The 27,638-nt window shown below is 45.9% G+C and overlaps 1 protein-coding gene across 10 annotated transcripts in view; it reads right to left on the reverse strand.

Moving 5' to 3' along the window:
* The window catches only part of DNAH9 (dynein axonemal heavy chain 9), a 324,423-nt gene extending 298,531 nt beyond the window's left edge, over nt 1-25,892 (reverse strand). For 8 of the 10 annotated variants that reach the window (XR_006890674.1, XM_046676357.1, XM_046676358.1 and 5 more), the window contains exons 1-6: nt 25,476-25,892; nt 16,830-17,026; nt 13,684-13,842; nt 12,446-12,576; nt 8,053-8,264; nt 6,199-6,432 (exon numbers count right to left, since the gene is read on the reverse strand). Coding sequence is in view for 9 of the 10 variants with exons in the window: in XM_046676357.1 (XP_046532313.1) it covers nt 6,199-6,432; nt 8,053-8,264; nt 12,446-12,576; nt 13,684-13,842; nt 16,830-17,026; nt 25,476-25,892 (1,350 nt within the window). In the remaining variant the exon portion in view is untranslated. Of the gene's footprint in view, nt 1-6,198; nt 6,433-8,052; nt 8,265-12,445; nt 12,577-13,683; nt 13,843-16,829; nt 17,027-25,475 lie in introns of those variants that run through there. The other 2 variants (XM_046676362.1, XM_046676364.1) reach the window with 2 other exon arrangements.
* Between the last annotated feature and the right edge of the window lie 1,746 nt (nt 25,893-27,638).

The following is a 27,638-nucleotide window of genomic DNA, read 5'->3' on the forward strand; positions in this document are numbered from 1 at the left end:
TTTGGTTACATCAGAAAACCAGATGATCATTTTGTTACACTATTGTATTTCTTGGGCATACATGAAGCATGGTCTTGGGTGGGCACTAGAAGGTGCTGCATCTCCAATCTAAATCATAGGTTTAGAGAAATATTTACTTAATCATTCTATTTTTGGAGAAACTCTGGTCACCAAAAATAATGGATATTTACATTGCTTTACTTAAACATGATGGGCCACACATTTATTTCGGGTTCAATTCAAGAACTTAGAACTTCCCTTACCTCCCTTTTTTAATAAGAGCTCTGCCCACCCCACCTTTCTCCTGTGCTCTCTGTCCCCTTACCCTGCATAAGCTTTCTTCAGAGCTCTAATCACGCTCCAGCACTATAATATAGTATGTGGCACTATATTGTATTATTGTTTCTTTTCTGTCCATCTTTCCCAGTAGGTTGTAAATGCCTCAGAGGTATTACTGTATCTTCAGTCCCTGGAAGAGTGCCAGATGCTGACAAACATTTGTTGAATGAGTGAATATATGCTCTTTGACCTTTGACTTAGCTACAGTACCTCCAGGCCACAGGGTGATAGAGAATCTAGGAATCATGGACTCAGGAGCAATAGGTGAAAACAAGAAAAATTAGATGAGAAAAGAGAATTATAAGGCAACTTATAATTGAATTCTTATAATTCAACTGTGCCTTTGAATGTTTGAAGGGCCTTGGTCAAGGGCAAGGCACACCTTGCAGGGTCTTACTCTGAGGGCAGAGCTGAGGCAAACGAGTGAACGGAACAAAGAGCAGACTTGGCCTCAACTTGTAGGTTGAACTTAAGAAATTGCTTATATTTGACCATTTTGACCTACAAGAAATGGCAATTTCATGTGTTTCCACTTAATAAAAGAGAACCGTCTAATGATCAGAAATGCCCAACCACAGAATGGGCTGCTAAGAGAGGTAGCGAGCTCTCCGTCTCTGGATGAATTTAGTAGAAGTTTGACATCAGAGGTATTGTAGAAAAGATTCCTGAATCAGTTGGGAAATTGTCTTGCAACTGTAGAAACAGATTTATCATAATGACCATGACTATACCTTTGATTCTTAAAATATTTAAATGTAAGCTCTTTTCACTGCTTATTTAGAAGTCCTCACGAAACAGATACAAGGCAATTTAAACCAATAAGAGATTTAAATGATATTTTTTAAATATCCATTTTTATTCATCACAGTAGTAAACACATTAAATTCATTAGTCTATAGAGAGGTTGAAGATATCAACTTGAGGGATACAGGCATTGTGGAAAGAGCCTAGGATCAAGGGTCCAAAATTCCTGGGTTCACACCATCCTGATCTGCCATTTACTAGGCAAGTCACTTAAAGCAAGACACTTGACTTTGCTAAGCCTCATTTTCCTAACCTGCAAATAGGTTTGCTAATGCCTGATTTGCAGTGAGGTTACCTAGTTACAAGGGAAGTATAAACGGTAGCCACGGCAATTAATTATCATCACCCTGACATCATTTGATCAGGGTGGTGGATAAGAGATGTATGACGGCTGATATACATGGGCTCCTTTCCAGAAGGATGCCACAAAGAGCATGGGGGCCCAGGCAGCTGACAGGACCGACTGTGTCCTATTCTTATGAAAACCTGTGCAACCTTCAGTGGGGCAGTGGGAGAGCGTTCCATTTGTGCTATGGCCCAAGAGGTGGAGAATCAAAATTGGGGATAATGGCAAGTCCCACAAACACAAGCCTGTTCTCGAAGGAGAGGTCATGCTGCCCATCTTAAAAGAAATGTCTTCAGAATTCATTACGGGAGAGCACAAAGCAGACATTCATAGATGAAAATCTCAAAAGGTCATTGGGAAAAAGACCGTTTTCTTTACCTTTCTACAGTGGCGGACCTTAAGCAGCTAATGGTCTCCTTCGTGACCGTATGCTCAGGCCGGGCTACAAGGGAAGCCGGCCCAATTAGGCCCGAATGAAAGGAGGTGGCGGAGTGGCTGGAGATGGCGGAAAGAGCAAAGAGGATGCGGTGTGTATTAGGTCAGCTTATTACCTATCTCCCTGCTAATCACCTTGCATAAAGCCTCAGCAGGAAATCATTTTGTCTCCAAGTGAATCACAGCTTCACAGCAATTTTATAATGAAAGAGAGGAGGGTTATCTCCAAGCTGCTTACTTACTGCATTGTTCGGAGGGGAGAGGCTGCTGGCAGAGCTATAAACAGGGGGTATGCAGAATCTACAACATCATGGCACAAAAATGAACTCTGTGTGTGTGCGTATGTGTGGGTGGTGGTGTATGGGGTATGTGTATATGTGTGCGGGGTGTGTGTAGCATTGTGTGTATATGTGCAGTGTGTGTGGGTATTTGTGTGGGATGTGTGTTTGTGGGGTGTGTATGATGTGTGTGGTGGTGTGTACATGTGTGCAGTGAATGTGTGTATGTGTGTGTGTGCGGTGTGTGGGGTGTGTGAGTGCTGGAGAATTGAGCAGGAAGGCAGAGTGAGGGGAAAAATAAAGAGGCAGCTGAACGATTCTTTTCCCCTTTGATTTTTGACTATTCGTTCAAATTGCAAAGGCTTTATACACTTTTGGGATTTCCTTAGTCAGTCATAAAGTCAAGTAAGGCCCTTTCACGGAATGGGAATTATAATTTTACCCAAACGACTTTAGATTAAAAGACCTAGAAATCATACTGTAAAAATAGAGTATGCAAAGGCAGAATATATAAGGGAAGAATAAAACCACAAAACCAGGTTGGGATCCTGAAAACGGAGGGAGGGAAGCAGGAGGGAGACGGAGGGAAATGGGCTTTTTGAACTCCCTGGGACAAATCCAACTTTGGTGGAAAGACGATGCTTGGAACCATCCGCCCCAGGGTACAAATCCCAGCTAAACCTGCCTGAGCTGCGTGGCTCCGGACAAGTTAATTTCTGTGTCACGCTTAATTGTGCTCATTTGTTAAAGTAAGAGCGCTGATACCTAGCTGTTAGGACAACTGTTACTTCTTCATTTTTCTTTTCCTCCATTCCCTCGCAAGGGTTAACTCTGAGAGATCAGTGGATTATGGCTGTGAGGAGGAGGAGGGTGGAATGCTAATGATGCATTACTCCACACACTGCAGACCTGCTGGAAACTGCTCAGCAATACACCCCCTCCTGCCAAACAGCCCCGCCCCCAGCTGCATTTCAGCAGGCGCCCAGAGGGGAAGAGCAGATCTTCACAATAAAAGTTTCTTGCGCCAAAGAGCAAGAGCGGAAGAGCAAATAAAGCCACACAAATCAGAGGAAACAATCCTGAGAGAATTGTGAATATTAAAAATCAGCCCTTTGCAATATACCCTGGACGTGATCACGGAGAAGGGTAAATGCACTGATGTCATTTTATTAACTTGGCTTCATGTATTTATTAATTGCAACTACCCATGTCTCAGTGGCTGAATATTGCACTAGAACAGCAAGATGAATAAGGCTAGGCTCATGCTAATTCTTGCTGGAGAGAAGCAGATTAATCCCATTTCAAACAGGCATCCATCACAGGGATACACAGAATGTTAACTAAAGGGCTACATGAAATATGCGCAGAGACGATCGATAGTCCTGTGTCCAGCTGCGCTGCTCTGCTCCGAGGAGCGGAGAGATGGGGGAGCCAGAGCGCAAGGAGATGAGTCTGAGCAAATGTTTGGGAGATGAGAAAAAAACGAGGGGAGGAAAGACCAGGACAGAGGAAAGGAGAAGCCATGAGAAAATGGAAAATCGTGGAATTCAGGGAGAACAAACAGATAAGAAGAACAAGAGAGAGGAACAGAAAAGGGAAGGGAGCCAAGTGGAAAGGAAAGGAAGAGGGAAAGGAGGGAAGAGAGAAAAGCAGCAGAGAGAAGAAATGTGGAGTTTGGCCTAAGAGCAAAGAGGTAAATCAGAGCAAAGGACTGAAAGCTTAAGAGGAAAAGAAGCAGGAAGATGAGAGCATGGTGACATTCAAGTCATCCTCTAATTAATCTGGGGCAACTGCTTTTTGTGCATCTGTGCCCTTGATTCCGAAAGGAAAAGCAGCCTGAGAGCTGACTCTTGTGAGGGTAATGACTCTGGGGAGACCGGTGGCCTTTGCCGCTTGTATTTACTGAATATACCCAGCAGACTAGGGGCCCTAACGTTAGAATAGCTGTCTATATGCAAAGTCACATCATCAGCCTGTGTGCACAGGGCCTGAGGCCCCAGCCCAACAGTCATTTCTGAGCTGGGCTCTGCTTCTGCTCTGCGACCAGGGCCGTCCACAGGGCTGGAGAGCCTGCAAGGCCGTCATGGCAGCTGTTCCCCCGTGGTCAGCCAGGCCAGGGGCAGGTTGGGGCAGGAGTGTCTGTCACCTGGTTAAACAACAGTGAAGAGATTGATGTGGGACACAAGGATAGGGTGGAAGGGGAGGAGAGGAGAGGGTGCCCATCAAGAGCTGCAGTGGAAAAGGGAGGCATGGAGGATGAAGCTAGATATCAATTATTTCTACTCTCCATGATCCTAATGAAGGACTTGAGGTGTGCTTGTCACAAGACCTAGCTTCTGGCTTTCTCGCTTATACACTTTCTCTGTCTTATGCCCTTCCCCAGTTTCTTTTCCTGGCGAATTCCTACTCCAGTTTCGAAATTTATTTCCTCTTGTGCACCTCACTTTCTCAGAGCCCCTCTGGGTCAGGGACCCCTCTTTCTTGCTCCTCAAAACACACCAATTTCTCTTTTATCATGGCATTTAATACACCTCAAATACGTTTCCTGATTCTGTGTGTTTCCATCCCTGGATCTGTTCCATTAGTCTGTCTACCTTCTCTTGCTACCAGCCCATGAGCGTCTTACAGGTGTAGAACCAAACCAAAATGGAATCATTTATGTCAGGGACAAAATGGAGATGGTCAACGCAGGTGCATGGAGGAAACTCAACCTAACCTTACAGGAATTTACAGCTCTTCTGGGACTCAAGCCAATCCCCAAATGCCAAGTCTGTTTATAATATCTCTGGGCTTCCTGTTCCCGACTCAGCTACCCTGATCCAAACAAGAAAGAAGACCACTAGACAACCAATCTTCTGAAAAAGCCAAATGACTTCCGTATTTACCCCATAAAAATCCCTCAGTCTGTGAGCAACAGGGAACTCATTGCTCCCGTAGCCTTGAGTTTCCTGACTTATAGGTTGAAAGCCTTGCAATAAATGCATCTTTCTGCTTTGCCTTATTCAACATTCAGAGTTCGGTTTTTGACACAGGCAAAACCATATTTCAATCATCGTTGTATCTGCAGTACCTCACTCAGTGCCTAGCACATGACTGTGATCAGTGCTTTTTGAACTGAAATGAACAGATTCAGTCTCATACTCTCTTACCCTCATAATCCCATGGTTTGTCCCACTTATCACAGCCTCTTCCCAACATATTTCCTCTCTTCATCTCAAATCTCTGCTGATAATAGCTAGAAATATGATTCTAATTCCTTCTTGGTCCCCTTGGCTATTACCCTAACCTTGAACTTGACCCCAAATTTCTCAAATAAGTTTTAGGATAAATATGTACTTCATTTTATTATGCCAAGTGCCCTCCCTGCAAAGTTCAATCCACAAATATAGACCTGTTAACCACGTAATATTCACTGGATGAAAACAATCAAAAGAAAAAGCTTCCTGTCTTCTCACCCTGGTCCTTTAACTAACATTTGCATTAACTTTTAAATAATTCGGGAAAAGACACAACTTTGAGCAAAAGTCATATTTCTTTTGCACAGGGATTCACTAGTTTTATAGTTTTGGAGCCAGTTGAGGATGGGAGAGTGGAGGAGAATTTCAAAGCAGAGGCTTTGTGGGAATGGCCAGCTGCAGCCAGATGAGCTCACTTTAATTTTGCACATCGGAATTTCTAGCAAAAGCTTATCTGAAATAAAGTTTGAAGACCATGGGCAATTTGAAAACCAACTGAATTAGTGGACTGATTCCTTGGGCTTTCTTCCTACATGGGTCTATGATCAGAATTTCCTAAACTTCTAATAGAACCACCATTACGTGATGATCAATCCAACCAATCAATCCAAATATTTATTGAATCTTATTATGGGTTCTTCCAACCAATCGAGGGTTGGCCACCATGTTGTGTTGTTCATTTTCTTATTTTGCTTTTTGGATCCCCAGATTGCTTACTCCTGTGTGGAGCTGGGAGTCTGAGGGGAATGAACACACTCACCTCCACCATGTGCAATCGCCCCAGGAAGCCATCCAATCGCACAAAGACCAAAGAAGACTGGAAATCCCACTCTCTGACCTCCTGGTTCTCTTTGAAGTAAGTATGAAGATTCTCCCTTCTGTCCTGAAACATCTGCTTGAAGGTGTTCAAGGTGTCCATGACCACTTGCAGTTTTCTCTGACTTTCTTCTACCTCACTTCTCAGGAGGTCTTCTGGGCTGAGGTAATTAGAGGCCTGGAATGCAAACAGATTAGTGTTACTAAGCCTGGCTGTGGGTGCGGGACATCCCACAACTTTGCCCACATCAACTCTGAACCAAATAATTGCCCAAGTAATATTTTCTAGAAGCATAATATAGGAAACATCTGACCCCATCCTCAGCTCCACAGTGGACTGGGACCTGGGTTCAGGCCAGATAGTCAGTGATGGACTCAGGGATGTGCCAGTGACCAATGAGAGACAAAGAAACAGAGTGAGAATTTTGGGGGCCAGTTGGGGCTGGGGCAGGTGTTCTTTTGTGACTTACTGGCTTTCTATAGTAAAATAATTCAAGCGCCAGAATTCTTTGGACCGTAATTATTTCCCTGTTTCCAAGGGACCTGAACCTGGAAAGCTGTGAAGCTGAAGCTGTGGGACAGCCATCTTCACCACGAGAGGGGGTGGCAGAAATAACTGGGTCCTGGTGACGTCATGTAAGGCCTTATTGTAAGCCAGGGCTGAAGCCAGCCTTATCTTGGACTTTTGAGGTACATAACTAATAAATTATCTTTTTGTTGATGCTAGTTTTGGTTGGTTTTTCTTCAAATCAAATCTTTTTTTCAATCAAGAGTCCTGGCGGACAAACATGGAGTGATGGAAAGTGCTGGTCCAGGAGTCAAACAACCTGGCTTCCGGTTCCAGGTCGGGTGGCCTTTGGCAACTCAGTTAACCTCCCTGAGCCTTAGCCCACATCTTTAAATAATAATAACTTAACAAGGGTCTCTCTGCTCACCTCTCAGGGATCACCTGAAAATGACCAGGACTGTGAACGTCACACTAATTTGGAGCCTGCAATGTGCTCCACAGATGTTAGTTATTAATAATTACTCTTTAATTGTGTTTATTGTTTTCTCAGGGTTGCAGCTGCTTAGAGGGAAAAGAAACCCAATTTGGGGGAAAGATAACCCAAAACTTGTTAAGACCTCCAATCTGTTCACAGGCCCACTCTCCTTGAGATTTACGCTGCCCTCTTTGGTGCCATGAGTCCCTAAGAGCGAGGAGCATGGAGCGTGTAATCCAACAAGCTGCTTTTTTGTAGCTCACAGGCGCTGAGTGCTTAGCAAGTGCCGGGCACACTGTAAGCTTTGACAAGTGTGACTCCATCGGAGCCTCAGGGGCACCCTGCAACCCTTTGAGATAATCCTCTCCTTTTCACCATTGCACAGAGGGGCAAGGTGTGGCACAGAGCAGGTAAGTGACTTGCCCAGGTACACACAGCTAACAAGTGGTGAAGCAGGATTGGGCACAGGGATGCCTGACCCCAGAGGCAGCATTCTTAAAGGCTGGGCTTTGCTGCCGACTTAACGTCAGTCCATCAGCACACATCATTAAGGAGGTTGAAATTCACCACCCTCACCCTTCACCTAACCCAGAGTCTTGGGCAGAGGGGAAAGGAAGACTGGGCCTCCCAGGTGTTCCCACACTGAGGGCATCTTTGTGAGTTATTGGCTGCGAATTATGTAAAATAATTCAAGTGTGAGAACCCTTTGGACCCTAACTATTTCCCCGCCCTGAAAAAACGCACACTTTACTCTTTGCTGTGACTCAGTGCCAAGCCCCCAGGGAAAGGTTGCTGGGGGTCCTGGGGTGGCCAACCTGCTGGATGAGAAGGTTGCAGATCTCCTGGAGCAGCACAGTGAGCCGCCCTGGGGAGCGGTAGGACTTGCACGTGGCCCAAATCAGACAGAGCACGTGGAGCAGTGGCTGCAGCCGTGGCTTCACCTCTGGGAACTCCAGGCTCTCCAGGGCCTCCAAGTGGCGGTGGAGCGGCATCAGGTGTGTGTGGATGTCCTGCGCCTCTGTCAGAGCTGGAAGGAAGTGGAGACTGTCACCGGCCCTGCTTGAGGTTCCCACCCACTAAGTGGAGCCCTGGAGGCTGGGGAGTGAAGGATGTGCCAAGTGATGGCTGCGATTCCTTCCTGAACTGAGAGAGCAGAGAGAAGGCTGGCCTCACGAACTTTCTAGCTCTTGTGCAGAGATATGGAAATCTGCAGAGCCCCTGACAGCGAGGATAATGGTCGGAGGAGTCTCTCTTACAAAATTCCTGTACCTGGACGTCTTCTCGGCCCTCCCAGCCCCGGGCTGGTGCTGTGTGTGTAGAATATCCTCTGTGACTGTGTGCTGATTCCCTTGCTGCTGAAGTCTCCGAGGCAATATATAATAGATGGCTGAGGACACGTTTTAGAGTCAGAAAGATCTGCCTTCAAATGCCGTCCCAGACGCTCACCTGTTGTATGACCTTGGGCACGTTTGACCTCTCTGAGTCTCAAAAATAGGCTGAACAGTAACTAATTTAAAGGGTTCTTGTGAAGGCCCGAAAGTAGCACAGAGAGAATCTTCACATGCAGCCAGCACAGGGCCTGCACCACAGCAGGCGTTCCATGAATGATAACGTCTCTGATAAACATTTGCTAATAAAGAATCTCATCGAGCTCTTTATGGAGGAGAAGTCATAGGGAATAGAGAAATAGTACAGACTGATTATGGTAGGCTCTGCTGGTTTCCAACGCCAGGAGAATCTCCTACCATTTCCTCTGAACACAGTCAAGGAAAGAGAGGCTCCTTTCATCAGTCATCTTGTAGTCACTGAGAAGGGAAAGCAGGAAAACCAGTAGCATCAGGCACTAATGTCTGCACAGACACTGAGGGGGGATGCAAAAGCCCACTGAACAAGCTGAACTGGAAGGGAGGGTTTACAAAGGCTGGTTCTTTCTCAGGCCAATAATAAGGTGCTGTCATATGAGAGCAGACTGTCTTAGGTATGTGGATGAAGACAGTCTTAGCTTATGTGGATGAAGCTCTCTGTTCATCTTAAAGGGAACTCAAAATATACACTATTTAGTAAAGAGTTTCAATATGCCAAGCATCGTCCTACTCACTAGACATCTCATAGAAAACCCTGCGAGGTAGCATTATTACTCCTACTTTATAAGAGAAGAAATTAAGACCTAAATAGCTTGCCTAGGGTCTTCCCGTGAATCAGCCAGCCCTGCCTAGCTGAGCAAAAGCAGGATTTCCCCAAGTTTATTATGTTGAACTTGATGGTTGTGGGGGCTGACTGCACACAGGAGTTTGTGATGTGTACATCCGTACACTTAAAGTACATTTGTACGTTACACCCCAAACGGAGTTGTGGGAAGTAGTATGGGGATGGAATTTTTGAAGGTCAGATATCACAGCACACTGATTAGAGCAGTGGTTCTTCAGTGGGGGAGGTGACAGAAGAATCAAAAGCACTGTGTGGGGACGGGGGACGTCAGAGGCCAGCAGCCACGCTCACGCGCTCACGCTCTGGCCTTCACATGTGCCCTGAGAAAGGACGCTGAGACCCTGAGGCCAGAGAGGCTTTCTCTTTATGATACATCTTTAACAAGCAAAATCTCCTTTAATCATACAAACAGGCACTCCTTTGACTTCTAAGAGTACAATTTTTGAGGGCTAGCTCATCAGCCCAGGGTGCTTGGCTCACAAAGAAATGAAGAAAGAGAGACAAACAAGTTTGGGCTCAAGCCTTTTAAAAAATGTAAATATAAACGGCCACTTGCCCAGGGACGTCCAGTGGTTTGCTGATAAATCTTTAACAGGCTCTTCTGGGACAAAAGGCTTCATCTGTAGCATTTGCCAATTTCTGTGGTGTAAATATTCCCAATCTTCCCACCACATCTGATTTCAAGCTACCAACTTGAGTGCACTGAGTTTTGGGGAGGGGGGTTTGAAACAAGTTGCACACGGCAGGCTCTCAGGAGCCACGGCAAGCCCGTCGACGTGGGCTCCAGTGCACTCTGACTTCTCTTCCACATATATCCTCCTACACAGATCCAGACTGGCCACAGGCTGTACTGTGCCAATCCTGCCCCCTGTGGCCAGAGAAGAGAGCTCCCCATTAGTCTTTATCGCCCTTGTTCTTTTCCCTCCAGAGTACTGATGATTCCTGTTTTCCAAGGTTTTTCATGGCCCAATCAGTTCCACTTCAGACAATCTTGTTCCCACACTTTTTCCCACCTCCTTTTAACCTCCTGCTTTACTTCTCACTGTTTTCCACTTCGTGCCCACTAATCCAGGAATATTTCTTTTCCTCTCCCTCTCTTCAGTCCATGAGCGAGCCCAAAAACTACCCTGATCATGACTAATAAGAATAATACACATAGTATAGTTATTTAGGATAAAGAAAGACAGATGCTCTGAAATTAAACTAGAAATGAGAAAATCAGTTGCCAGGTGCTAAAATATTGTTATTCTCTGAAGATCCCACCAAAATTTCTGACCACGTCTCTACCGAACTTCACTAACCAAAATTTCTCTTCTTCCATCAGCGGAATTGAGTTATATATTTCAAGGATTTCTATTTTTACAGGAGTGTTTATCTGGTACTATTATAACGGTATTGTTTTTTCTAATTGCTTTTCATTGCCGTCATATATTCTACTGCAATGAACTTTTTGAAGCTGGCTTAGGGAATGAAATCTTTTACAGCTATTCATCAATGTGCATAATTATAGTCTATTAATCTATTAACATGAAAAATATATTTGGGGCTCTAAATAACTAACTTATAAATATACTTTTACTACATTGTTTTATTTTAGAGCCTCAAATTTCAGTCATTTGCATACCTCCTTTATGATATTTATGTCTGCATACAACCTATACTATTACTTAATACTTTTTTCTAAATTTGCTCTCATTTTAACCTAGATAGAATTATATAAAACGAAAACTTTAAATGAAAAACTTGCATCATTTGCCAAAACAGAGTTACCTTTTCACATATGTTTTAATATATCTGTCCGTACGTTTCCCACAGTCACTTCGCACACCAATAGCGGCACACATCCTACGTTCTGGGACCCCTGTCCCGTTTGAACTGAAGTATAAATTGGGAGCAAGAGTTGATTCCTCTGGGACACAAAATCTCCCAGTGAAGCAACAAACTGAAGTCCCCAGAGGGACCTCGTTCCAAGCCAGCTTTCTGCGCTGGCCGAGAGGCCTCTGTGATAAGATTTCAGGGCCCAGCAGGACCTCCAAGACTAGCGACTTATGCCAGTTCTTCTCTGTCATATGGCGCGTGTCAGAAGCTCCGCCATGGGAACTTCTGTTCTGGTAGATGGATGGTTTCCAAACCCCACGCCACGAGGAGGAGAAGGTGGGACAAGGGATCAACCAGTGGGCTCTGGACTCAGGATGCTCCCCTCTTTAACAAAGCAAATATACCTTGGTTAGTTTTACATTTTGGACTTAGGACATTATATTTAAAGAAAGAGTTCTGATCGAGAAAGAAAGTTTGAAAATCACTGCTTGGGTTAAGCTTACTTAACTCATATGAAATTGCAAACACCTTTAAAAGCACATTCTGAACTACAATACTGAAGAGCCAGAAGAAGGTCTGAGAAGAGAAAGGGAAGAAGCAAAGTGCGCTGGTGACGGGAGAGGAAGCCCTGAGAAAATGGATCTACTGCTAATTAGAGACTGCTTGCTGTGCAGTTTTGACAAGGGCCGATCTTGTCTGGTGCTCAGATGGCCAGGAAATTGCAGTCCCATCTGACAGTAGGAACAGAAAAAGCAGAATGGAGCTAGAAATGGAATAGAGACTTTTCAAAGAGCCAGGGGTGGAGGGACCTGAATTCCAGAGGTGAGAGATAACAACATGCATTTGTACAGTGTGGTACACTCAGTAAAATACTTCCACTTGCATTATCTCACAATGGCCCGGGGAAGTAGGTGGGAAGCGTTTGCACAATAACCATGGTATGCACTAAAGCTCAGAGAGGTTAAGTGACTTTGTTTGGGTTACAAAGCAGTGGAAATGCAAACAGAGCACAGGGTAACTGCTTTCCTGCTTCTAGATTTGGGATTCTTGCCAACATGTTAGCTTGTGTCAGGTTGGAGAGCTGTAAGGACTGGAAGCTGCTGAAATCAAAGAAAGAAGATAATTCAGCACTAAATCGGAAATGTGTCAAGCGTATTTATGAAAACACTTGCTGGTTCTCACCTGATACAACATCTCTGAACATGGCTTGGAAAGCTGGGAAGTAGCTGCTCTGAAGCTTGTCCAGGAGCCCAGCCACACCCCTCACCTGCATCGTTCTCAGCTGATTATAAATGTACTCCAGATCCTCAGACCTGCAACACCGTGGAGAAGACGAATCCAGGTGAATGTTAGGAAATGCAAGTCACACTGTCATGACCCACCCTCAGAGAGACAGAGGGAGCCCTGCTGCAGGGTGCTTCCACCGGAGGCCGCTCCAGCCCACAGAGCCAGGACCTCTGTTCCCAGAACAGTGAGGGCAAAAGCCTGAGTCGGGAACACACGTTCAAAGGGGCCGCTCCAGGAGGTCACAGCAGGAACACTGCTGCAACCATCTGGTGGCTCAAAAGCTTGGCAGCTGGAGGCCATTAGCTCTTGCAGTAAGGTTTGGGGTGGGGTGAGAGGTGTTGTCAGAGCGAGGCTGCTGGAGAAGGGCCCACAGTAGGTCAACCAGATGGCCAGAAACCAGGCAAAAGGATGGGGCATCTCAGCATGGCGGCGCAAACAGGGCTGGAGCCCTACAAGCATGCCTGGTCATGTGACACGGACACTCTCCATTCAATGCAAGGACAGGGACATCTGCCTCAAACATCTGTCTGTCTCCTTTTGAGTAAAAGATTAATCAGCACAATGATAAATAGGAGCAAGGAAATGGGGAGGAAAAGGGGGAATGAGCAGGAGCAATGATTAGGTCTTTCTGGAACCCGATGGGGCTGGGCACAGTGCACGATGGGCTTAGTAGGGTTGTTAGTAGATTGTTAGTAGGGTTAGCCCTGTGAACAATCGGCCGGGACTCCGGAGAGGCTGTTCTGCAGCTGACTGCCAAAAGCCCCCCTTTCTCTAGATCCTTACAAAAAGTGTGTGCATATACCCTTGACTGACCAAGGAGAAGGGTATAGATAAATAGAAGAAAAATATGAAAAAGAGTGAGTCAGTTTTTTACATGTAGTTGAAAGAGCCTTTAAAGAAACATCGGAAGACATACTGACTGTAGCCCAAGAAAGGAGGGGTAACTATTGAACCTGGGGGAAGCGTGCATCTCCTACTGCACAGAAAAACTATATTGACCCAAACTACACTGAGCTGTCTGCTCTAGGGGAGATGAGAAACATCCAGAAGTGGGACCAGCCTCCACGGCTGCCCCGCCCAGGCCTTGATTCTCCATAAGACATCTGCTTCCCAGGGTTGGGGCACGTGCCCACCTGCTCTTCCAGAACTCCAGTTCCACCTTAGGAGTGGGGTTCTCCCCTTGGAGGAGTGGCTGGGAAGACTCCTTCTTGAGCACCACCTGCACTCGGTGGCTCCACTGGATCACTGCAGACTCAAGGGCGTAGATGACTGACTTATCCGTGGAATCCAAGCTGTGAAAGACACAACAAACCTCCTGAGCCATTGGAAATAACTCAACGCTGGGTGTTCCAAAACAGAATCCCAAATCTTTTAAAAGTAGGTGGGAAAGGAGCTCGTCGGGTGGTGTAGTGGTTAAGTTTGCACGCTCTACTTTGGGAGCCCGGGGTTTGCTCGTTCGGATCCTGGGAACACACCTACACACCACCCATCAAGCCATGCTGTGGCACGTCCCATGTACAAAGTAGAGGAAGACTGGCACAGATGTTAGCTAAAAACCAATCTTCCTCACCAAAACAAAAAAAAAAAAAGGTGGGACATTCCATCTAGGTTTTCTTAACCTTTGTTGGATAATAGACTAATGAGTAGTCAATGAAAAGTACAGATCCTCTCCATAGACAAAACACTTCTGCATGCATGCATATACAATTATTCATACAAAATATTGACGATTCAGGGGTTCACCAATATTCTGAAGACCAGTTTAAGAACTTTGAATCCTATCAAGTCTTTCTGTCAATGCAGGAATACATTGGACAGAAAACATTCAGACAACCACTCCACCTCTGCTTGAACCCCACCGATGTCAGCAAGCTCCCTACTTGACAAAGCAGTGCCGTCCTCAGTAGGTCAGATCTCCCTCAGAGAATGTGGGTCTCTGCGTTGAACTATGTCTATCTCCCTGCAATTTCCTCTCTCTGGTCTCAGTTCTGACCTCTGCAGTAAGGGGAAACAAGTTACCTTCTTCTCCACAAAGCAAACCATCAGACATCTGAACACCACTAGCACCTTCACTTTGTCCTCACTTTTCCAGGGGAGAAGGGAATTCCCAAGCATTCCCCCACATACACCTTTTAAATAAATCAATACACAATAAATAAACGAGGAATTTTTTGGAAGGAGTTAAAAATCAAAAATACATTTTGACTGCCTTTTCGCAAAGTCTTAACTCGAAATTGTTCATGCCAAGAACCCAGGACCTGAGTGACAAAGAAAGAGTCCATCATTCACATTTTCATGCCGGAAACTCATCTTCATTCAATTTAATTAAATTCATATTTACTGAGCGATGATATGGCACAAGGGATTACGGAAGGTATTAAAGGAGAAGATATTCACCTCCCTGAAATATGATCCAGCCTTTTGGGAAATCATCAAATTTGAACAAAGGGAGACAAACTCAGCAATGATTAGATACACATACCTCAATTGTTATTATGTTAAAACACAAAAGGAACAGGAAAAGGGTAATTTGAATTTATTTATTTTGAAAATTTAATATTTTTCTTAAACCACAATGTTTTCCACTTAACTGGGACATTGCTTCAAATTAGATATGTAGCGAATTCCAATAGCAAAAACTTATTATAAAGTACATTGCCAACCCATGCATTACTTATTCTTCAGATCAAATCATGGGCTCTGAGTATACAACAATGACAGCAATACATTGGAAAACTGATGGCATTAGGGCAGCCTGAATTTGTGTAGGAAAGTGGCCTGTTGTCACAAACACACAGAAACGCTGGGTAATCTCAGGCACACGTGGCCAGTTGGCATTTGGGAATTTGCTCATCTTGTTTGATGGAGGTCATCCAACTTGGAAGTCACCCACTTCAGCTTCCATTGTGACCTCCTTCCCCCAGATTATCCTTGAAGGTAAATGTCTAGTACCTCCTGGACATCAGCAGGCCTTGCATTTTTACTCTTTTGGCCAATTCCCAATCTCAAGTCTCCATAACTTGATCATAATAGCTACCATTTATTAAACACTGTTAACACTTGGCACTGTCCTAAAAACTTTACAGATGTCATCTCACAAGAACCCTGAATATGATGTAGGTGATAAGGTCATCTCCTTTTTACAAATGAGGAATCTGAGGCTGGGAGAGATTAAATGATTGCTCCCAAGTCACCTAGCCAGTAAGTGGCAGAGCCTGGATTAAAAGCCAGGATCCAGAGGCTTTGCGCTAAGTTCTATATAACCTTGCATCATAGCCAATGACATTTCATTCACACATTCAAGAAAATGATAAAGATAGTGGATTCTATCATGGTCCTCCATCTATCCATGTTGCTACGTTGAACCAACAAAACATCTTAATTTCAGGATCTAAAACATCAAGAAGATGATTGTCTTACTACTGCCAATAATGGCTTAAAATGAAATCATCGCGGACATTTTTATTTTGGTAACCCAGCAGATGAAATTCTTTTCTGTGTTTGGGAAATTGCCTTCACCTTAAGCATCTTGTTAGGAGCAACTCCCCCTACCTCCTCCCAAAAAGAAATACTGGGTAGAATATAAAATATACATATCAGTTAGATACATAGCCTGGCTTGAAAGAAACAGAAAAAATCCCCATGGGACAGAAACAAAGATAGCATGTAACTTGAATGGTAAGTGGAAGCTGAAGGTGGACATAACTCCTAAAAAGAGAAGAGGCTGAGGTTTTGATGCCTATTCAGGCATAGGAGGCATGGACTTCAAGCTCCAACAGAGCCAGATTGGTTTCTATTTGAAAAAAAAATCCGCAGGACCTAAAAAATGTCTCCAGCTGCTGGGGGAGAAGGGTCTGGAACTGAAACAAGAGCCACCAGAGTTACTTCTGTGACATCATGTGCCAGGTAAATGCTGGGAAGAGGCGCGGCTATCTCGCAAACTGGACCTGGGTCATTGCCAATGATGAGACACTGTCCTGATAAGCAAAATACTGAAATCTGTGTGGCTGCTCTCAACGCTGAAATAATTCTGAGCGGAAAAAAAGGCCATGCTGTTGTGATAACCTCAAAAGACTTCAGGCAGCGGGATTGGGGCGAGGGTAGTAATCAGCACAAAACATACAGTCCGAGGACGTTGGCAAACAGAGCAGACAGTGGGCTGTGTGCAGAACGAGGAGACGCGCAGAGTCAGGAACAGAAAAGTTGTAAAGAAAACATTCAGATAAACCAGCATCTCCCATATCTCAGAGTCCCACATGGCCAGGCTGGCAGTACTCACATGGTCTCCTTTTTAGAATCCACAAGCTCCATTTTCTCTGAGCCTACTGGAAGAGGCAACAAAGTTTTCCCCTTCACCTGCTCGAGGATAACCAGGAGGTCACACTGGAGGCTGTGGGCGTGCCGCTGGACATCTTGACAAACAACATGGGGCCAGTCTAGGTGATTCTTCTGATTGGCCAAGACGGGGATAACGACCTGTAACAGAGGTGCACACGAATAAAGGCAGGCATTCTCCTTCTGAGAACTTAAAGAAAGAGTATTCTGAGAAAGGCCCAGAAAGCTACATGTGTCCTTTTACAAGCCACTGTGCTGTGAGGCCTAATACTAAGAGCCAACATTATGGACTGCCTTGACATCTGGGAAAACTGGGAAAGCCTCGAGTAACCTCCTCCCAAGTTTCCAGCCCGACTCCGCTCCTGCAGATGAAGTCCCTTAGCCAAACAACCCTCCTTATCAAGGGGAGCAGGCACAGTTGCTGCTTATCCCTGAGTAGCAGGCTTCAGCTCCCTGCCAGCCTGTGGAATTTTCAAATAAGCCAATCCCATCCTCCCACAGGAACCAATGGGCACCACACCCTCCTTATACTACAAAGCTTACCTCCCACAGCCCCTGGTTGTTCACTCTACCCAAGTACAACCCGCACATGGCCCTGCATAGCACAGTGTCCTCCCACTCTGGGCTGTGACTGTACGTGACTAATAAACTGCTGTCAGTCTCATCTCTCCAGTGTTGTATGTTTGGCCATCCCCATAACCCTGGGGCAGGAACCCCTCCCTCATCAACAGGGTGCATAGGAGGTTACTGAAACTGTCACAAGGCCAGAGGCAAAAAACAGGACTAATGCAGGTAAGGATGACCAGCTGTCTATAGGTGGTATGAGGGGGTATCTTAAAAAAGGAAGCAAAGTTGAGGATCTTGAATCTATCTGTAGGGTGAACATTAGTTGGTTTTGGCCACTCGACATAGTTTCTCTTCACCTGGTACCAGTCTCCAGATCCAGAGGTGGACGTGGACAAATCTGAGGCAACAAGCGTCAGGCCAAAGTCTCTTATCTGAACTTCTCAAGGAAGAGAATTTTTCTCCTTTCTATGAGTCTGGAGCTATTGGTGGCCATCTTACTACCATAAGGAGCCTTAGCACTGGGCCAGGATGCAGAAGGGAGAGTTTATAGATGCAGAAAGACCAGGTCCTATGACATCATTTGAGCTCCTGAATCAAGCTGCTCTTGAAGTCTCTGAGCTAGTTTAAACTGAGTTTTCTAACACTAGAAACTTAGAAAGTTGAACTAATACAACTCACTAGGAACATCTGCCTGTCAAAAGCTCATAACTAATGGAAAGGGAAAACTGGAATGAAAAACAGGTGATCAGGTAATTTGAGTAACTACCAAGTAAATAATGAAAAGGAACTATGGACTCATATGGTGGATTGGGTTCTGTATATGGTCAATAAGCCCATCTGGCTATGAAATAGAATCCCCGGACCCAGCACGTGAAATCTCGGAGGATGATGCTTGCCTGGTCCGTCTGGAAACAACCACTGAGCTGAGCACTTATGACAACAGGTGAACAGAGAGTGCCAGGAAATAATGTCACCAATTGAGCTCTTCTCACATTCATGTCAAGAAAGGACCCTTTTGACCCAGGGCAGAGGGCCTGACGGGGAGAGAGGATGAACTGCGGGTTTGCTTCCTAGGGTCTGGCATATAGGAAGCACTCATTAGAGTTTCATAGAAAAACTGAATGTATGTTGTTTGAAGAAAAAGTGGTAGGTAGGTTTGGGGTTGGATTTTGGAGGGCTCTGAGTGATAGAAAAATAATGAACATGAACTCTCCATGAAATGAAAAGCTACTCATTCATTCAGTCGATGAATATTTGTTGAGTATCTACTATGTGGTAGCACTGTTCCAGGTGCTGGCCAGGCACATCAGTGAACAAAACAGATAAAGATTCCTGACCTCATGATTCTATTGGAGAGATAGTCAAGAAACAATAAGTTCTGTGAAAAAGGAAATAAATAAAGCAGGTGAGGAGGATCAGGAGTGTGGGCTGGAGGGGTTGCAATCGTAAATGGAGTGATCTATGAGGGCCTCATTGAGAAGGTAACATTTGTACAAACACTGGGAAGGATAGGACAAGGGGGAAACAGATCCTTGTGGAAAGTATATTGCAGGTAGAAGGAACAGCCAGTGCAAAGGCCCTGAGGTAGGATCATGCCTAGTGTGATAAAGGAGCAGTATGGAAGTCAGTGAAACTGGAAGAGGGTGAGCAAGAAGAGTCAGGGTGAGTAAAAGGGGTTGGATCACATGCAGCCCTGCCTGTAGGATTTTTTTAATTAATTTTTTTTTAAAGATTGGCACCTGAGCTAACAACTGTTGCCAATCTTCTTTTTTGTTTTTTAAACCTTCTCCCCAAAGCCCCGAGTACATAGTTGTATATTCTAGCTGTATGCCTGCCTGTAGGATTTTGATTTTTACTCTCAGAGGAATGGAAAGCATTGAAGGGTTCTGAACAAATAAGTGACTTGTTATGACATCTTTTTTGGTAGACTCACTCGAGCTGCTATGTTGAGAATAGACTCCAGGAGGCAAAAGTAGAAAAAGAGATCACTTAACAAGTTATTGCTACAATACAGAAGACAGTGGCTTAGCACAGGGGTGTAGTGATGGGAATGATAAGAAATGGTTTGATTCTATATAAATTTTGAAGGCTCAGCCAATATGATTTCTTTATTTTTTTTGCTGAGGAAGATTGGCCCTGAGCTAACATCTGTTACCAATCTTCCTCTTTCTTCTGCTTGAGAAAGATTAGCCCTGAACTAACATGTGTGGCAATCTTCCTCTGTGTTGTGGGTTGCTGCCACAGCATGGCTGACAAGTGGTGTAGGTCTGCTCCCAGGATCCGAACCTGCAAACCCAGGCCACCGAAGCAGAGCATGCCGAACTTAACCACTAGGCTATGGGGCTGACCCCGATATGATTTATTAATGGATTAGTTGTGGGGTTGTGAGAAAAAAAGAGGAGTTGGGATGACCAAGGGTTGGGACTTGAGCAACAGGAAGAATAGAGCTGCCATTAACTAAAGTGGGGAAGAATAAGGGTGGAGTAAGCTTTTTTTATTTTAAAGATTGGCCCTGAGCTAACATCTGTTGCCAATCTTCCTCTTCTTTTTTTTCCCTTTTCTCCCCAAAGCCCCAGTATATAGTTGTATATCCTAGTTGTAGGTCATTCTAGTTCTTCTATGTGGGATGCCACCACAGCATGGCTTGATGAGTGGTGTGTAGGTCCATGCCCAGGATCCAAACTGGTGAACCCCGGGCCGCAGCAGAGCAGAGCATGCAAACTTAACCACGTGGCCACAGGTCCGGCCCCCTGGAGTAAGTTCTTGAGGGAAGACCAGGAGTGTGTTTTTGGACACGTTAGAATTTGGTATATTTATTGGACTTCTAAATGGGGACATTGAGTTGGCAGTTGGATATGGTAGTTGGGAGTTCAGAGGAGCAGAAAAGGCTGGAGATTACAAACTTGTGAGGTGTCAGCTACAGATGGTTCATAAAACTCTGAAACTGAATGAGCATCCCCAGGGAACTGAGTACATATAAAGAAGAGGAGATGTCAAAGGCCTGAGTCCTAGAGCTCTCAGTGCTAAAAGTTGGGAAGAAGAGGTGGTATCATCAGTGGAAACTGAGAAGGAGTGGCCATCGTGACAGGGGAAAAACAGAAGACAGATGTCCTGGAAGGCAAGTGAAGGAAGTGCTTCCAGAAGGACAGGGTCATCACGAGCTCGAGCTCTGCCAAGCGCTGCCCACAGTTCAAGCGGGAAGAGGACTGGCAAATGGCCATTCGATTTAGTCAAGAGGCAGTCATTGGTGACTTTGATAAAGTTCTTAATTTCTCTTCTGTTTAGTGTGAGGCTAAGAGCCTAATGAGTGAGTATAACGTAAAATAGGAAAAAAATGGAACAGAGCAAGAGTAGACACATATTCTAGACATCTTTCTATAAAGGGGACCATAGAAATGGGATGAGAGCTGGTGGGAGGAAAGGGGATTTTTGTCTGATGGGAATTACCTAGTGGAGAGGGAAAAAATAAGAAGGTAGGAGAGAGGGGAGCCTTGCCGGGGCAACCTCCTTAAGGAGATGAGAATGGACAGGATTCAGAGCAAAAGTGGCAGTTTTAGTCTTAGGGTTGGCATCAGAAGGCAGCAGACAGTCCATCTGTAGCGACGGAAGGGAGGGCAGAGTATATGAGCACAGATATTGGCAGATGGGGTAGATTAAGAGTTTGTGAAAATTTTTTTCTATTGTTTCCATTTTTTTTAAAACAAAGTAAGAAGTAAGAGCATCACAAAGTGAGGTTTGTAGAGGAGATTTTGGGCATTTGAGGAAAAAAAGAAAGTGTGCAATAGTGATCTAGAAGAGCAAGAACATAATTAAAATAGGACGTATGGGATGTTGGCTGGGAAGCATAAAAGACCTGCTGGAAGTCCAGGCTCATGAATTTAAAGTGGCGCCAGTTGGTTTTTCTCTAGCCTCATTCAGCTTCCCGGGTGCAGGAATGGAGTAGACAGAGTTGGGTTTCAGCAGGATTGTGGTTTTGCCAAACAAGTCCCACAAAGCAAGGGAGAGGCCGGTAAGTCAGGAGCTTATGCCAGGGAATGATGATGATGAGGATAACGATGGAGCCCGGCACTCAAGCTGGGTAAGCGGGGGAAGAACAGGGGTGTGCATGAGGGACAGCGGGAAGATGGCAGGATCAAAGAATTGGAGGTGCCAGCAGGGTCACAGGCTTGTTGAATGGGGATATTAGAGGGAGTGAGCAGGAAAAACAGGAGTAATAATCAGAGAAAGAGGAGGCTGAAAGTGGATCATGAGGGGCTGGTTTGGTAATGCAAGGTCTGGGACTGGCCACGGGAAGAAGTGGTTGAGATGGAGAAGGGGACAGGACCACTGGAGGAAAAAGCTTCAAGGAGCCCAGAGGCCAGGTTATTGGAAGGATCATTTATGTGTCTGTAGAAATAGCCACATGGTAAGAGAGGAGTGAAGTTGGGGAGTGTCACAGGAGCCAGGAGCCCAATCGTGGAGAAGTGAGGGCATTGCTGTCAGTGCACGACACAGCAGTGAGGAGAGAGGGTGGCTTCGTCTGATGGCCTGAGATTCAAATGATATTTTTTGATATGAATCTAGAAGCAGCAGGAGGGGCAAGGAGGACACCTATCCCACCTCCAGGCTCAGAGGTAGAACTGGGGGGGAATACAGCTGGATTCTCCAGGAAGAGCCAGGTCTGGGTAGAAGTTGACAAGGATGAGTCAGAGAAGGTTGGAAGCTTTTAAGTGGGATGCAGAGTGAGAATAATTCCTGTCCTTTCTGGAATACCTACAGCATAACACACTCTAGTCCAGGTGTCCTACTATGTTATTTCTAAGTTTCCTGAGAACACTGCGAAGTCGTCTGACCTGACAGAGGTGAGCTAACCTGCTCCCGTCACACTGGTGAATTTGACAGAACCAGGATTCGAACCCATCAGACTCCAAATCTCACGCTCCCTTCCCAAAACACAAAACCGCAAAGTGGCACCCAAGTTCCAGAGCTCTAGGAAAAAGAAGCTGGCAGCAGGGCATAAAGTGACTGGGAGGAGGAGGAAAGGGAACAGAACTCATTACTAAATTCTGTCAATTCTTTCTTAGAAACGTTTCCTGGATGCATGTTTTTAACATTTTTTACCTCGTACTAGTATAACAGGACAACAATAATGTTAAAGTTTATAACTTTCTCGCCTCATCAGCATCACCCCTTGCCTACCCCCCACTCCCCAACACAACACAGGAAGACATCTCTCAGCCAGCTGATTCTTTCCGGTTTAGTGCTGCTGAGTGGGGAGGTGGGAGCACGAGGGGAGCCCGCAGCCCGAGGCTACGCTGATCCACAGGTGGAGAGGAGAGCTGGCAGGAGAGCTGGGAGGGGAGGGGGGCGCCTGGGGACAGGAGGGGAGCAGGGTTCTAAAGTGACACTGGATCAGCTTCAGGACGTGTAAAAGAAGCACATGGGAGAGGAGAGGGTTGAGTGGCCCAAGGATTGCTGTTAGAGGTTTTGAGAAATGAAGGTAAAGGCCTGGAGGTATTTTAAAAATAAATTATTTTCTTTAGATTTTTAAATAGATAACAAATTTACATGGTCCAAATCTTAAAGGTGCAATAACTTTTACAGTGGAAAGTAAGTCTTCTGCCTACCCCTGTACCTCAGTCACCCGGTTCCCCCGGCCTGCGGACCAGCCTGTTAGTGAATGTTTTTCCTTCCTCCCTTCCTTCCTTCCTTCCTTCCTCTCCCACTCCCTCTTTTCCTTTATCCTTTCCTTTTTCTCCCCTCCTTCTCTCTCTCCTTCCTTCCTCCCTTCCTCTCTCCTTTCTCTCTTTATCAGAAGTGGTAGCATACTATACACACAGTTCTGTACCTTTAAGAAAATTATCTTAAATTGCAGCATTATTCACAGTGGTCAAGAGGTAAAAGGAACCTAAATGTCCATCCACAGATGAGTGGATAAAGAAAACGTGGTCTATACATACAATGGAATACTATTCAGCCTTAAAAAGGAAGGGAATTCTGACACATGCTACAGCACGGATGAACCTTGAGGACATTACGCTAAGAGAAATAAGCCAGTCACAAAAAGACAAATACTGTATGATCCCACTTAAATGAGGTACCCAGAGCGGTCAAATTCATAGAGATGAAAGTAGAGTGGGGGTTGCCAAGGGCTGGGGGAAGGGGAAGTGGAGAGTCGTTTAGTGGGTGCAGTTTCAGTCATGCAGGGTGCTGTGGGGGGTGGGGGTTCCTGAGGATTTGGTGCACAACAATGTGCATGGGATTATCAATATTCCACAGTACATTTGGAAACTGTTGGGAGAGTGAATTTTACCTTATGTGGGTTTTTTGCCACAATAAAAAAATTAAGAAATTGTTCCACACCAATCGTTCCTTGTTCATTCCCCCAGTCCTCTACCGATGCACATTCAGTTTGGTCCAATCTCTTTCAATGCACCAGTGAAAATTCTGGACCATGTGAGGATTTGAATTGTTTCAAAATTACTTTTGCTTGCTGGACCGTATTTCCTAGGCCATGACACAACTCTGAGATGGAGCCGTGGTCCAAGCCCACCACCCCCAATACACGAGGTGTAGTTTTATCTCCCAACCTTTGTTCACTCTGCTCCTCACACCTTGAAAGTTACCTTGCTCTCTATTTATCCTATTCCTTCTCTCTGTTTGGGAGCCAGTTCAGCACTTGAGGCTAAGTATGGATCTCAGACCATATGCATCTCTCTCTCCTCTGAACCCAATGGCACTTCTTTCTATTATTATCATTCATTAGGGCATTTGATCCAAGCTTGGACTTCTGTAGCGATGGTGTTCAGACAATGCACAGCAGTAAAGCTGAAATACTGAAATACTTCCCTCTCTACTGAGAAACCTAGTTTCCTTGGGCCCCCTGAGAGCTCCTCTGTCACCCTAGCCCCTTCCCTGGAAACCCCCCACCCATAGCCTCCTGAGAAAGCAACTGTAGGGCTGACACTTGATAGAGCTGGGCGCCTGCAGGATCTGGTTCCAGCACTGGGGTGGACTTTAGGTAAGCTCTACCTCCACCTCAGTGACACTAGTTTTGGATAAATATATGATTAATTTCATGGGTGAGATCTTGTCTTCTATTTCTTTTGTATTCCCCATAGCACCTATCACACGAAACATCATATAGCCAGTACTCTGTAAATACTTATTTCACAACCCGCAGGATCCAGGGCATCAAGCCTCCATCAAGCACACACACCAGACTTGCAGAGAAGTTCACTCCCATTTCAGAAAGGCCTAAATGCCCCAAGACTCTCTCCTGGGTACCCCCCCGGAAATCTGCATTCTCCAGGCTTCCGCTATGGTGCCACTGAAGCACCCCATAATCCACATCTCCAGGGACCTTCCTCCCTGAGCTCCAGGCAGACCCCTCCAAACGTCTGTTGGATATTTCCAATTGGATGCCCTAACTTCTTGCCTTGGCGCAGAGATGACCTTTAGTAAATGGTTGTGTGATGAACGAATGAGACGAACATCAAAACCAAACCACCTCCCTCTTCGAACTCTTCTCCGGAAGTAACAACTGTTCCTAGACTTTCAGCTCCTCCGCCTCCCTGACCCAATAGAAATGACCCTCTGTTCACCACTTCCCGTCTTCCCCAGTCCACAGGATGGATTAGAGAGACCGCCTTAAAAGGAGCTCAGGACCTAGGCACTCTTCAGACTCCAGCCTCCCCTTGCCTTAGGCTTGGACACAGACCAGGGCTGAAGGAAGCCTTAGCTCCTTCGCATGCTCACTGTGGCATGGCCCCTACTCAGATTCCCCTCAGCTCCCATCTAAGCTCACCCTCGTCTCAGATGCCGTCTCCAGGCCTGTTTCCATCCAGCTCCGCCCCCTCTCTGGCCCCGCCCCCACCACCTCTCACTTCCCTTGGACTCCTCAAACTCCCCTTCAAGCCTTCCCTCTCCCGTGGCCCCGCCCCTCTACATCTGGCCCCTCCCCTCTGGCATCGCCTCCGCCCATGTCTCCGCCCCCTCCCCCTCCCCAGTTGAAGCCGGCGCGGGGCCACCAACCCACCCTCACCTCGGAGAACAGCGCGGCCAGGTGCTCCAGAGGCGCCGCGGGCACGTCCCCGCAGAGCACTGCGCCGCGGAGGCTGTTGGGGCCCGGCGGCTCGGGCCTGGTGCGCAGGAAAAAGAGCCCCTTAGCACGAGGCGGGCCGGACTCGGGTCCCGCGTCCAGCCCCGGCCGCACCGCCAGGCCCCCGGGCCCGGGCCGCACCACCAGCAGCGGCCGCGGCCCCTCCGCAGCATCGTGGCCCAGGAAGGCGTGGAGCAGCTGCTCCGCCTCGGCCGTGCCCGCGCAGCGCTCCCACGCGCCCGCAGCCGGCCGCAGGCTCTGGGCCACGCAGGCCCCCAGGAGTCGCAGTCGCGGGTCCGCGCCGGGCTCCTCGGCCGCGTTCTGCTCGGCCAGCGCGGCCCGCTCCTCGGCGCTCGGCATCGCGCGGCCTCCAGCTGCAGTGGTTTCCCTGGCGACGGGGACGCGGCCGGGACTCCCTCCCCCGCTCCCCTCCTATTGGACACAGGACTCCAGGCCCCGCCCCTTCCAGTCTAATAAGGTAGGAGAGGGACGGCGGGGGAAGGGGCGGGCTCGCGTCGCCGTTGCTAGGAAACTAGCGGAAGCTCCTATTAAATGTCGGTCTTTTGGATGAGAGGTGCGCAAGGGTGACTGTCCAGGGCAATGGTTTATTGATGGGGGGCGTGGAGGGGTGGTCAAGGATATGAATGCTGTGAAGGATCCTGCTGGCTACGGTCAGATTAAATTCTTTACGGGTCTCCAGACTCTGAAAATATTATGGTTCTCCTGCCAATTCCCCAAATGTGTAACTCAAACTTGAAAACAGTGTCAAATCATAAAATAGATGTAAGGGAATTCACTGAAGTTTTTAATTTCTTTTCCACGATAACTTAAATACTTTAGAACAGTGCTTATGTGGCTATTGAGCATTTGAAAGTACTGGTGCGACTGAGGAACTGCATTTTGTGTTTAATTTTAATTAATTTGAAATTAGTCACATGTGGCTAGTAGCTATCATACTGCATAGCTCAGCTTCAGAATTTTAACATCAATTATTAAAAAAATAAAAGGTTTTTTAGGCTCCTGCTTTATCCATGCCTTAAGTGTGTGCTTAATCTAACAAATGGGGGCTCAAACTGTGAGATCACTTTGATTTCCATGAGTTTGGCCCCAATCAGCTCTTCTTAAATGCAGCAAAGCACTTTTCCGTATGCAGGATGTTCAGAGCCCCGTCCCTGCCGTATATCTGGATCTTGTTTTTGAAAAGGGATATTGTGAAGCACCTTTGCTGACCTCAGAAAGTAGCACTTGTTGCCTGCTGAATCCTTCTCCACGATGAGGATATAAATAGGTTGGCCCTTTGCATGCATGTAAGGTGAGAATGGGACAAAGAAAGGGACAACCTGGGTATCAGGAGGCCTGCAGGTCTGAGATGAGTTCCCCTCTGCCCTACCGCCCTGATTTTAGTCACCAACCAGAGACTGCAGTTTCTGGGTAAAAGGGGTGTTCATAATGGGCTTCAAAGGAATATTAACAGAATAAGCATTTATCAAAGGTAGCTTGGCTAACAAGAGCCCCTCGGGAAAAGCTAGTAGCTGGAAGGTAAAATGATTGATTTCATGATAACTGGGGCACAGGAGGTGGTATGATCAACAGTGTTCATGTTAGAAAATGGATCTTTATGTTTGTAAAGAGTGTTTTATCATTGCTAGATTAAACAGCGTTGTTGGACCAACTATGAGTACAGAGACAAAACAGAGGCACTAAAATGATTTTTAAGATGAATTTGATAACTGACATTTCAAAAAAAGCATCGTGGGAAAATAGAGATGTGGGAGGCCTCTTACACACATCATAGTTTTGTAGTTTTTATTTTGCACATAGCAAGGCATCATTATTGTTTTAATGCTTAAGGCCTCCAAATGTGTCAATCCTCATCATGCTTTATAGAGAGAGTGAATTCAGGCCCATTAACTTCCTGTAAACCTTTCAAATAAAGTTTCTAATACCCCCACCATGGTCTATTTTGCCCTTTGTCCTTTTTGTCCCTTTGCCTCAATATACAGAAAAGTAGAAACATAGGAGCTTGTGAAGATGACTTGAAGGTGTCTGTCTGAGAGTGACAGCTCCAGAACACTGGCAATCCCAGCTTTTGCTTTTTTTTTTTTT

The sequence above is a fragment of the Equus quagga genome, chromosome 11 (assembly GCF_021613505.1).
Source record: "Equus quagga isolate Etosha38 chromosome 11, UCLA_HA_Equagga_1.0, whole genome shotgun sequence".
In the NCBI taxonomy this organism is placed as follows: domain Eukaryota; kingdom Metazoa; phylum Chordata; class Mammalia; order Perissodactyla; family Equidae; genus Equus; species Equus quagga.